General features: G+C 42.5%; 1 protein-coding gene across 2 annotated transcripts; it reads left to right on the top strand.

Moving 5' to 3' along the window:
• Window positions 1-3,076: 3,076 nt before the first annotated feature.
• LOC109892345 (protein AMBP-like) lies at window positions 3,077-11,410 on the top strand. 2 transcript variants are annotated; one of them, XM_020484825.2, is made up of 10 exons: window positions 3,077-3,429; window positions 3,699-3,841; window positions 4,446-4,522; window positions 4,855-4,971; window positions 5,311-5,412; window positions 5,663-5,724; window positions 5,960-6,041; window positions 9,710-9,877; window positions 10,802-10,972; window positions 11,182-11,410. In XM_020484825.2, the coding sequence occupies exons 1-10, from the start codon at window positions 3,316-3,318 to the stop codon at window positions 11,352-11,354; spliced, it is 1,209 nt and encodes a 402-aa protein (XP_020340414.1). In that variant the 5' UTR covers window positions 3,077-3,315; the 3' UTR covers window positions 11,355-11,410. The 2 variants fall into 2 exon arrangements, with proteins under 2 accessions (XP_020340414.1, XP_020340413.1); XM_020484824.2 differs by having other exon boundaries at window positions 10,802-10,978; window positions 11,187-11,410.
• The last annotated feature ends 1,786 nt before the right edge of the window (window positions 11,411-13,196 follow it).

The raw sequence follows: 13,196 nt of genomic DNA, 5'->3' as shown, positions 1-13,196 counted from the left end.
GCACCGCCCTCAACCGTAAGGCTCTCCAGAGGGTAGTGAGGTCTGCACAACGCATCACCGGGGGCAAACTACCTGCCCTCCAGGACACCTACACCACCCGATGCTACAGGAAGGCCATAAAGATCATCAAGGACATCAACCACCCGAGCCACTGCCTGTTCACCCCGCTGTCATCCAGAAGGCGAGGTCAGTACAGGTGCATCAAAGCTGGGACCGAGAGACTGAAAAACAGCTTCTATCTCAAGGCCATCAGACTGTTAAACAGCCACCACTAACATTGAGTGGCTACTGCCAACACACTGTCAACGACACTGACTCTACTCCAGCCACTTTAATAATGGGAATTGATGGGAAATGATGTAAATATATCACTAGCCACTTTAAACAATGCTACCTTATATAATGTTACTTACCCTACATTATTCATCTCATATGCATACGTAGATACTGTACTCTATATCATCGACTGCATCCTTATGTAATACATGTATCACTAGCCACTTTAACTATGCCACTTTGTTTACATACTCATCTCATATGTATATACTGTACTCGATACCATCTACTGTATCTTGCCTATGCTCCTCTGTACCATCACTCATTCATATATCCTTATGTACATATTCTTTATGCCCTTACACTGTGTATAAGACAGTAGTTTTTTGGAATTGTTAGTTAGATTACTTGTTCGTTATTACTGCATTGTCGGAACTAGAAGCACAAGCATTTCGCTACACTCGCATTAACATCTGCTAACCATGTGTATGTGACAAATAAAATTTGATTCGATCTGATCTGATTTGATTTGATTTGAGGTCCTGAGTGCTCTGGAGCAGGTTTTCATCAAGGATCTCTCTGTACTTTGCTCAGTTCATCTTTCCCTCAATCTTGACTAGTCTCCCAGTCCCTGCCGCTGAAAAACATCCCCACAGCATGATGCTGCCACCACCATGCTTCACTGTAGGGATGGTGCCAGGTTTATTCCAGACGTGATGCTTGGCATCAGTGTGATGCTTGGCAAAGTGTTCAGTCTTGGTAACATCAGATCAGAGAATCTTGTTTTTCATGGTCAGAGTTGCTTATGTGCCTCTTGGCAAACTCCAAGAGGGCTATCGGGCCTTTTACTGAGGAGTGTCTTCTGTCCGGCCACTCCACCATAAAGGCCTGATTGGTGGAGTGTTGCAGAGATGGTTGTCCTTCTGGAAGGTTCTCCCATCTCCACAGAGGAACTCTGGAGCTCTGTCAGAGTGACCATTGGGTTCTTGGTCACCTCCCTGACAAAGACCCTTCTCCCCCGATTGCTCAGTTTGGTCAAGTGGCTTGGAGTCTTGGTGGTTCCAAACTTCTTCCATTTAAGAATGATGGAGGCCACTGTGTTCTTGGGGACCTTCAATGCAGCGGAAATGTTTTTGTACCCTTCCCCAGATCTGTGCCTCGACACAATCCTGTCTCAGAGCTCTACTCACAATTCTTTGACCTCATGGCTTGGTTTTTGCTCTGACATACATTGTCAACTGTGGGATCTTATCTTATCAATTGAATATACCACAGGTATACGACAGGTGGACTCCAATCAAGTTGTAGAAACATCATGATCAATTATCAAATAGGATTCACCTGAGCTCAATTTCGACTCTCATAGCAAAGGGTCTGAATAATTATGTAAATAAGGTATTTCCGTTTTTTGTTTTTTATAAATTGGCAGAAATATCAAAAAAAAAACAGTTTTCACTTCGTCATTACAGGCTATTGTGTGTAGATTGATGAGGGCAAAAAAATATTTCAACAATTTTAGAATAAGGCTGTAACGTAACAAAATGTGGAAAACGTCAAGGGGTCTGAAAACCTTCTGAATGCACTGTATATGATATAGGCTACTGCACATTACTCACAACATGAAAGCCCATTGATGTAGCTAGCTATATGCTCTCTTGGGTAAAACGAAGAAACTAGCTCCAGTAGGCTAATCTTTTTGAGTTGAACTGTATTACTGTACTTTGTTGTATTATACTGTATTATATGCACTGAAATTACACACATTATTCAAACCATTATAAAGCAGGGAGAGCTCATGCGATTCTGTTGCACCTACAAAGTTACAAGTATAGGCTAGCTAAATTGATTTTAATTTTGAAATATAATAGCTCTTTCACTCTCTGTTGTTGCTTCATTCCTTCCTTGCTTTCAACAGTTGAATGAAATACGTTTCGTTGTCCTCTTCTTAGATGCAGAAGGCTTTCACTTCTCTTCACGAAGATTGAATAGGTATGGGTCTAACCTGCCATAGCCTACCGCCATTGCGCGTTCGCACTTCTTTCAAACTACCCATGATTTCTATTGGCTGCTTTTTTAAAATTCAGCAAACAAGAGCTTGTGTACCTCTTCGAATAGTCTATTTGTATAAGAAATGTAAAAAATAAAAAAAACATGTAAGAATGTCCAGCAGGCTATTCTAGTCTAGCATGTTCTGCATGGGACTCCAAGAGCTAAGGAGTGCTTTTTAAGGAGAGAGGCCAGCGGAGCACAGGTGCATGCGTGTTGCGCAAGAGACAGTAACTTAGCATAACCCAGAATTAATAAGCTAAATATAAGGCCAATACTGCATTGAATGTATTACCTGAAAGAGGTAAGCTAGGTCATCTATATATAGGGCTATATATCAATCTAGAACAGGATTATATATTTTGGATATATTTTTATGGAATTGATGGAGAAAGACTGCAATAGAGTGCAATGATTTAAAACAATGATATTCGAGTGATAGGCTGCTTTAAAACTCTTCAGCTGCAATAAATAAATAAAACATAAGGTGACCTGCGAAAGTCAGATGGAGATGGGTCAATTAGACACGCATTCAGGCTTTATATTATAGACTACAGCAAATATAGGCTTACTTGTCACAAGAAAAAAAGTTACCATGATGAGATGATAGATCTACATGCATTGTGAACTGCACTCTAATCTGAGATGGGCTGCCTGTCCCTACTCGAGCGTTGATCATGCAGAGGCCGTAGAGAAGACAGATTTAGACATCACATATAACAGTTCCATTTCATGCCATGCTGTTCACAGAGAGATAAGGAGAACTTTGCTCTGTTTGCGGTTTGTTTTCTGCTGGAGTTTGAGGGGGTACAGGAAGGGGTAGACACACATGGTCATTGGCCATTGGCTTGCTAGCCTAATCCAGTGGAGGGGGTTGAGGTTGAGGGTTGGAGGGGTAAAGGTTGGAGGGGTGGAGAGATTAGCTCTCCCAGCAGTTCCAAGAGCTCAGGGTAAGCCTCAGTCAGAGGTTAGTATCAGAGACAGGAAGACAGAATGCAGCAGGTTGTCGTACTCGCGCTCCTCTTGGGCCTCGTTTGCCTCCTCCATGGAGTGCCCTTGCCTCCCGAACCTCTCTTCCCCACACAGGAGAACTTCGACCTGACTAAGGTCAGAGTGTCTTCTGTTTGTCAGACCATGGATCTGTCTCTCGCCTTATCTGATCTATTAGTCATAATCATTAGAGTAATTGGTTTGAAAATTCTTCGTAACGTTACTTGATGGCCAAATGGCCAATAGACTGATTTGGTTGAGTTGTCAAGCTATGCAGATTTTGTGATTTTAGTGTGTTTATACGCCTCAGATGTCTAAATACTTGCTGTTCCCAGTACAGTATTACAGGTTGTTAAAACCTTTCCATCTGTCTCTCTATTGGTCAGTTCATGGGGAAGTGGCATGATATTGCGGTAGCGTCCACCTGGCCCTGGATGCAGCACCACAAGGGAGATGCAGCCATCGGAATCCTGGAGCTGCAGGCCAGCGGCACCGAAGACAAAGTCAGCATGACAAGGAGCATGAATAAGTGAGGTTACACACACACACACACACACACATTGATATTCGTGTCTCTGAACTGTACCTAATAATGGAACTGGATTCACCATAGCTTTAAAGACCCAATGCAGTCGAACTTCTGTTTGAGACGAACGCTGTAAAAGTTAGATTCTTTTGTAAAAAATCAGTGTTATTACATAGTTGTAGGTTAAATAAAATGCATTTACACAGGACGTTCTAATCAGCAGGTTTTGTATGGGTGGAGTTTAGGCTTGCCTGGTGACATCACCAGGCAGTATAAGTTATTAGACCAATAACAAAGAGTTCCAAATCTCTGCCAATAACAGCTAGTTTTCAGGTTACATATCCCTCCAATTAGGCCCCTCACTCAGACCACTCCCAGACAGTCCTACCTAATTATTGTTTGAGGAATAGTTTTTTAGATTTGAATTAAAAACAGTAAGGTACTTAATTGTTAAGGAGATATTGAGATTAAAACATCTGCATTGGCCTTTAATTCAATATATGGTGTGTGTGTGCGTGCGTGTGTGTGTGTGTGTGTGTGTGTGTGTGTGTGTGTGTGTGTGTGTGTGTGTGTGCGTGCGTGCGTGTGTGTGTGTGTACACGTGCAGGCACGGGACATGTCAGCAGATCTCTGGTGATTACAAGCTGACCGACACACCTGGAAGATTCACCTACCACATCGCCAGTAAGTCTGTTTGTCACTTCCTCTCCTCAACCATGTCTGAAAACTTGACCTTCCCTGTCCTTGTTTTCTTAAGTCCTTTCAAAGCTAATTGGAGGAGAATGTTCAATGGAGGTACCTTGGATCCTCTCTTACAATGCACTTTGAGAGGAATTCAGGAAACAAGGACAGCTAGTAACGGAGGAAGCAAGGATGTGACAGCTAGTAATGTTTCCATACACAGCCTGTGTATTTTTGTAATCGATGAGAGGTCAACGGTGAGAGGTAATGGGCATTGTGTACTATATTTATACTGGTTCTCTCCTACCATATAAGTTCATGTTCCCTTCATGCAGAGTGGGGGGCTGATGTTGATGCCTATGTGGTTGACACTAACTATGATGAGTACGCCATCGTCATGTTCAGTAAACAAAAAACAGAAGGCGAGAAGACAAAGTCTGCCAAGCTATACAGTGAGTGTCATTCCAGTGTCCTTTATTTAACTTCACACCACTGAGACAGTAGCCTGGTACCAGATCTGTTTGTGCTGTCTTGCCAACTCCTTTGGTTGTAATTATGATTGTCACGACAACGGCCATAGGATTTGGCTATACAGTCAATCAAAACCAATTGATTTGGCTATAGAGCAGCACAAACACAAATATGATAATGACTATAGGAGTTGGCAGGTCCACAAACAGATCTGAGAGGCCTCTCAGACACAGCTATAGTGTTGTTATATTCAGCAGCAGAAGATCTGATCTGAGACCAGGCCACTCAGTAAAAGTCAATTAAAATGCTGCCTCCTTCAGGTCGCACCATGGAACTGTCACCCACTATCCTGGAGGACTTCAGGAAGCTGGTGAGGGAGCAGGGCATGGCTGACAACACAATCATCATCAAACAGAACAGAGGTAGAGGCACACACACAGGGGCGGACTGGGACCAGAAATCGGCCTTGGCATTTCTAAATCGGCCTTGGCATTTTCCTTCAGGCCCCCATTATTAGCCGAATATTTATAATTTTGCACAAAAAAACTAAGTTAAACAGGCCCACTGGGCAAAATATGGACCAGCCAGTCCGCCCCTGCACACACATGCACAAATACATCCACTATGTGTCTGGACATTGTTTGACCTTTGAACTCCTGTCTCTGTCCACAGGGGAGTGTGTACCAGGAACAGAGCCTGTAGCATCAGAGCCTCAGCCTGAGATCACAGCACCGGTACTTCCTGTATTAAATTATTCAATGTTGAAGTTGTACCGCGTGACAGAGTCTGGGATTATATCGAAAAGTGGCTTTGGTTAAAGGCATTACAGAAAGTAAATCAACATTTTCCTCAATGAAAAGCATTGAAGATAATTGGAATTGGAATTTCAGTATACTTCCTGCATTGATTGGAATTCAAATGGAATTTACACCAACCCTGCTGATTACTCACCTGTCTGTCTGTCCCCAGAGAGCCAAGAGGAACATAGTCCTTCCTGAGTTGCCCGCTGAGGAGGGTTCTGGTGCCGGAATCATGATGTTCAGGAGTGAAGGTGAGAGTGCATGGTGGGCCTGCTAGGCCCTTGACCTCTACATTGAAGGTACGTTTTAGCATCAGCTCTGTGTGGGTCTAGTCATTGAATGGCTAGAAGCTGCTACAACACATTTTTGGTGTAGCTCTGGACAAACATAGCTAATTAAACTAATTCAAGAAGCAGGTGTGCTTGTCCAGGCCTACAATAGAAGCGTGTACTGTTAGGGATACTGGAGGACTGAAGTTGAGTAACACTCATGTATATTACATGTAACTACAGTGTACGTGGAGTTCGAAATTATTCCCACTATTGATAACGACATGCAAAAATGACTGTAATAAAATAAATAATTCAAAATACTGAGCTATATCATATGCTCAAATAAATTGGGAAATTATTTTAATTATACTAATACAATTGCTCAGAAAAAAATAGATTTTGTTTAACTTATTTGGGACTGGGTGGCAGTATTGAGTAGCTTGGATAAAAAGGTGCACAGAGTTAACTACCTGCTACCCAGGCCTAAAAGCTATAATATGCATATAATTAGTAGATTTGGATAGAAAACACTCTGAAGTTTCTAAAACTGTTTGAATGATGTCTGTGAGTATAACATAACTCATATGGCAGGCAAAAACCTGAAAAGAAATCCAACCAGGAAGTGGGAAATCTGAGGTTTGTAGTTTTTCAAGTCATTGCCTATCGGGAGATAGCTGCGTTCCATTGCATTTCTACAGACAAAAGAATTCACCGGTTGAAACATTACTGAAGATTTATGATAAAAACATCCTAAAGATTGATTCTATACTTCGTTTGACATGTTTCTACGAACTATAATATGACATTTTGTCAGAATTTTTGCCTGTACCCGCTCCTCCTGAGTTTGGATTTGTGTACTAAACACGAGAACAAAAAGGAGGTATTTGGACATAAATTATGGACTTTATCGAACAAAACAAACATTTATTGTAGAACTCGGATTCCTGGGAGTGCATTCTGATGAAGATCATCAAAGATAAGTGAATATTTATAATACTATTTCTGACTTCTGTTGACTCCACAACATGGCGGGTATCTGGATGAAAACAAAGTGGAACAAGATTTCAGGTCGCCCGCCCCAACCACAACAGTACACTTGGCTATCCACCCAGATAGGAAATGGCTACTTCTTCTTCATTTCTCAAAGGAAAAACATTAACCAATTTCTAAAGACTGTTAACATCTAGTGGAAGGGATAGGAACTGCAAGCAAGTGCCTTAGAAATCTAGATCCACATAGAAAACCCATTGAAAAGAGAGTGACCTAAAAACAAAAAATACTGGATGGTTTGTTTGGGTTTCGCCTGCCATACAGACATAATTATAACAGTTTTAGAAACTTTAGAGTGTTTTCTATCCAAATCTACCATTATATGCAAATCCTAGCTTCTGGAATAGCAGGCATTTTCCTTTCTGCACACTACTCATCCAGATGTGAAAATAGTAGCCTTAAGAAGTAGGGGGTGAAAATTATTGACACTCCTGTTTTCAATACCTTTCAATACCTCACCTTGCAAGGATAACGGCAATGAGCCTTTTTCTAAAATGTTTAATGACTTGGAGACCACACTGGGAGCGGTCTTAGACCAATCCTCCATTCAATTAATCTATTTCTTCTGCACTCGTAGATACCAACCATTAGTCTGTGTGATTAACAGGGGGCTGAGCTAGAGCGTTGTTTGCAGAACAAGGCCGGATCCCGAAGGGGCCTGGGACTTGGTCTTTTCACCAAAACCTCTGTAGAATCTGAATGTTTTTAGCTACAAAAGTCTCATGAATATGCACGTGTAATATGTTTTGCTCTATGACATCACAAGCGTCGTTAGAAGGTAAGGGGTTCTTCTACATTAGAAGATCATAGTAAATCCCAGGATTTTTTTTTTTAACCTTTATTTAACTAGGCAAGTCAGTTAAGAACAAATTCTTATTTTCAATGACAGCCTAGGAACAGTGGGTTAACTGCCTGTTCAGGGGCAGAACGACAGATTTGTACCTTGTCAGCTCGGGGATTTGAACTTGCAACCTTCTGGTTACTAGTCCAACGCGCTAACCACTAGGCTACCCTGCTGACATAGTGTCTATAATACTGTAAAGGGTTATTCTACAGAGAAGGTCATAGGACATCCCAGGACATAATGTCTAAAATACTGTTATAAGCTCACATAGGTGCTGTCACAAACTATTAACTCCACACAATTGTCACTGACTAGTTGGATATTCATTTCCCACGAAGCAAACATTTTCTGGACTTACACCATTCATAGAAACTCATTTTTAGCAGGTTTCTGCTTTGCCAGACTTTTTAAAACATTTGTTAAGAAAACTCATTGATCAAACTGTTCATGTCAAATGCATATTCTACTTGTAGCCCCAGTTGTCCTGAAAGGAAAATGGTAAAACACTTCATTGTGAGGCTAAATAGTCCTTCCTGAGTTGCTCGCAGAACAAAGAAAGTCAGATAAATAAAAAGGTGATTTTTGATGGGGTCTCAGGGTTGATAGGGTTAACCATTTCTTTGTGGATTTTGATGTGTGCTTGGGGTTATTGCCGTGTGGAAAATCCACTTGAGGCCAAGTTTCAACCTCCTGGCAGAGGCAACCAGGTTTTGGGCAAACATTCTTGGATACTGAGTAAAGTTCATGATGCCGTTGACCTTAACAAGGATCCAACGAGCCTCCCGAGTGGCGCAGTGGTCTAAGCCACTGCATTACAATGCAAGCTGTACCACTAGAGATTCTTGGTTCGAGTCCAGGCTCTGTCACAGCCACCCACGACCGGGAGGCCCATGGGGCGGTGCACAATTGGCCCAGCATCGTCCGGGTTAGGGGATGATTTGGCCGGCAGGGATGTCCTTGTCCCGATGCGCAGCAACGACTCCTGTGGCGGGCCGGGCGCATTGCACGCTGACACTGTCACCAGGTGTACGGTGTTTCCTCCGACACATTGGTGTGGCTGGCTTCCGGGTTAAATGGGCATTTTATCAAGAAGCAGTGTGGCTTGGTTGGGTTGTGTTTCGGAGCACGCATGGCTCTCGACCTTCGCCTCTCCCTAGTCCGTACGGTGAGTTGCAGCAATGAGACTGTAACTACCAATTGGGGAGAAAAAAAAAAGGATAATAATTAAATAAAGCAAAATTGCCCCTTAACATCAAATATCCACTACCATATTTATTTAGTAGGTATGAAGTTATTTTCTGCTCATGCGTTCTCATTTCGATGCCAAACCCACCGCTGGTGTGCGTGGCCAAAGACCTCTATTTTCATGTCATCCGTGTGCATTGGCACTTGGATTGAAACCAGTGCTTGGTCAGATGACATGAAAATATAGTTATTTGGCCATGCACACCAGTGTTGGGTGCCATTATCCTCGCTAGGTGAGGTATTGAAAGGGGTGTCAATTTTGACCGCTACATTTTTGAGAAAATTATTATTACTTATTATTAGTAAATCTCTTTCTCTGAGCAATTGTATTATGTATAAAATAATATAATTTCCCAAAGAAATGTAGCATACAGTATAGCTCGGTATTTGAATTATTTATTTTATACAGTTATTTTTGCTCATCTTTATCAAGGGTGTTAATCATTTCAGACCCCACTGTATGTCTATGGCTAAAACACACAATGCACTGCTATACATCTCTCTTCAGAGTCCTGTAACGCCGAACCGGACGCAGGTCCCTGTTTCGGGATGGTGCAGAGGTACTTCTACAACTCTACCAGTATGGCCTGTCAGCTGTTCACCTACGGAGGCTGCATGGGCAACCAGAACAACTTTGTGACCGAGAGGGAGTGTCTCCAGAGCTGTCGTAATGAGGGTGAGTGGATCAAATCAAATCAAATCCAAATCAAATTTATTTATATAGCCCTTCGTACATCAGCTGATATCTCAAAGTGCTGTACAGAAACCCAGCCTAAAACCCCAAACAGCAAGCAATGCAGGTGTAGAAGCACGGTGGCTAGGAAAAACTCCCTAGAAAGGCCAATACCTAGGAAGAAACCTAGAGAGGAACCAGGCTATGTGGGGTGGCCAGTCCTCTTCTGGCTGTGCCGGGTGGAGATTATAACAGAACATGGCCAAGATGTTCAAATGTTCATAAATGACCAGCATGGTCGAATAATAATAAGGCAGAACAGTTGAAACTGGAGCAGCAGCACAGTCAGGTGGAAGTTGAAACTGGAGCAGCAGCATGGCCAGGTGGACTGGGGACAGCAAGGAGTCATCATGTCAGGTAGTCCTGGGGCATGGTCCTAGGGCTCAGGTCCTCCGAGAGAGAGAAAGAAAGAGAGAAGGAGAGAATTAGAGAACGCACACTTAGATTCACACAGGACACCGAATAGGACAGGAGAAGTACTCCAGATATAACAAACTGACCCCAGCCCCCCGACACATAAACTACTGCAGCATAAATACTGGAGGCTGAGACAGGAGGGGTCAGGAGACACTGTGGATAGAGTGTAACACTGGTGTTGGTGAACCACACTCGTGTTACTGGTCATCTTGTCTAAGAGCTTGAAACTTGCGTTAGCTCCACAGAGCTAATGCCTTCACTTTAGCTCAGTGGGCTTATACAGTCTTGTGGTGCGTAGGAGACACAGGCTTGACTTCTAACCTAGTTGATGATGTGACAATGCTCAACCCACTTCAAGAACCAACATGATGTTCATGCCCATAGACTACGTGTGAGACAAGATTGTCCCTCATGTCTTTCCTCCTGTCTGGTGTGTGTGTCTCTCTACAGCTGCCTGTAGACTGCCCATGGATTCTCGGCCCTGCACTGGACAGCCCAAGATCTGGGTCTTCCACTCAAACTCTGGTCTCTGTCTGGATAATAAAAAGGACTATTGCCAGGTCAACAGTAACAAGTTCTACTCAAAGAGGGAGTGTGAGGAGCACTGTGGGGTGATGAAGGATCCAGGTAAGAGACACACAGTGTTATAACAAGGTTGTTTCCCTAGGCCTAGGACAACACTGCAATGTCATTTTGATATCTTTTGGGATTACATGGTCAAATTGTACTGATTGTGAAATTAAGTTTTTCAACATATTTTTAGTGACCACAAAAAATGCATTATTTATCTGGTTTTAGTATGCTTATCTGATGTGAATGTGCCTTTGTATTACAGGAGAAGGGGAGTTCCTCAAAACAAACTAAAGGAGATGAGAACACAGAACGTACAGCACAGATCAACCACAGAACTTACAGCACAGATCAACCACAGAACGTACAGCACAGATCAACCACAGAATGTACAGCACAGCACAGATCAGATCAATATGTTGATCAACAGTAACACACTATGGATATCATACATTACCATAGAGCACAATAAAATGATGGATGAACCTGCTTGGCATCATGTCTTCTGTAAACTTGATCCTGACTTTGTGCTGTTGAGTTTATAGTATGTTTGGTTAACCGCCACCAATTGAATGCAGATGATACACCCATTCATAGATGTAATATAAAGGTATATATTAGGGAAAGTTATTGTTCAGCCAAAGATATACAATATACTGTATTTCTTTTAATGTGTATTATGGTGGGATCTGATGACCAGTGTATGAGTAACCAGCAGAGGGCGATGTTGCTCCATTTACAGTGACAGCCGTCTCCTAAATCTCTCCTCCCCGTCTAAGCGCTGCTCTGCTTTGCCCAACCAAGGAACGACTGGATCGGTGCTAGCTTCCTGCTCCTGTTCCCAGAGTTCCCGGCTGCTCTCTGCGCTGCGTTCCGCTGGCCGTAGAATGCTGGGAATATCCGGAGAGGAAAGGGGAACTGACAGCATGGAGGGACCATCTGTACAAGAGCACACCACCTGGTCGGACGGAGAGAGAGGTGGCAAACAAATACACCACTGGGCCAGCTAGGGACTTGAGTACAGACAACTCTCACACAAATAGTAGCACGTACACATGGCTCAGTAGACCATACAGTTTAACTTTCAGACCGAAATAAAATACAATACACATTCCCTCTTAGAGTCAGACACAATGATATATTCACCAAAAAGTGATCAGTCGGTGAGTTTCCTATAATTTTTCACTTTCTCACGCAAGCATGCATTCAGTGTACGTGAACGCACACACACATGCACAGAGAGACAGAGAGAGAGACAGAGAAAGAGAGATAGAGAGAAGTCTTACTGACTGACCAAATATGCTGCTGAGATCTACTCACACAGAGCACACATACATAAACATATACTGAACAAAAGATATAAACGCAACATGCAAAAATTGTACTGAGTTACAGTTCATATGAGGAAATCAGTCAATTGAATAAATTCATCATAGATCTATGGATCTCACATGACTGGGAATACAGATATGCATCTGTTGGTCACAGATACCTTAAAATAAATGGGTCTCACAATGGGCCTCAGGATCTCGTCACGGTATTTCTGTGCATTCAAATTGCCATCGATAAAATGCTATTGTGTTGGTTGTCCGTAGCTTATGCCTGCCAATACCGTTCCCCAACACTACAATGGGGCACTGTTCACAACATTGACATCAGCAAATCGCTCGCCCACATGACACTATACACGTACGTGGTCTGCGGCTGTGAGGCCAGTTGGATGTACTGCCAAATTCTATAAAAGAACGTTGGAGGTGGCTTATGGTAGAGAAATGAACATTCAATTATCTGGCAGCTTTGGTGGACATTCCTGCAGTCAGCATGACAATTGCACATTCCCTCAAAACTTGAGATATCTGTGACATTGAGTTGTGTGACAAAACTGCACATTTTAGAGTGGCCTTTTAATGTCCCCAGCACAAGGTGCACCTGTGTAATGATCATGTTGTTAAATCAGCTTCTTAACATGCCACACTTGTCAGGCGAATGGATTATCTTGGCAAAAGAGAAATAATCATTAAAAGGGATGTAAACAAATTTGTGCACAACATTTGAGATAAATAATATGTTTTGTGCACATGGAACATTTCTGGGATCTTTTTAATTCATATTTTGCATTTATATTTTTGTTCAGTGTACATAGTGAGCAAACATAGACCTGCAGCCTTTTCAACCGGGAGTTAATGCACCGACCCCCTTTACGTGTGAGGAAATGAAAACAATCACTCAATGCTGATATATGCCTCCTTTAGAACAATATTTCAGTGTCAGCTAT

Source organism: Oncorhynchus kisutch, linkage group LG6 (assembly GCF_002021735.2).
Source record: "Oncorhynchus kisutch isolate 150728-3 linkage group LG6, Okis_V2, whole genome shotgun sequence".
In the NCBI taxonomy this organism is placed as follows: Eukaryota; Metazoa; Chordata; class Actinopteri; order Salmoniformes; family Salmonidae; genus Oncorhynchus; species Oncorhynchus kisutch.
This window is presented reverse-complemented; position numbering and strand designations above follow the sequence as displayed.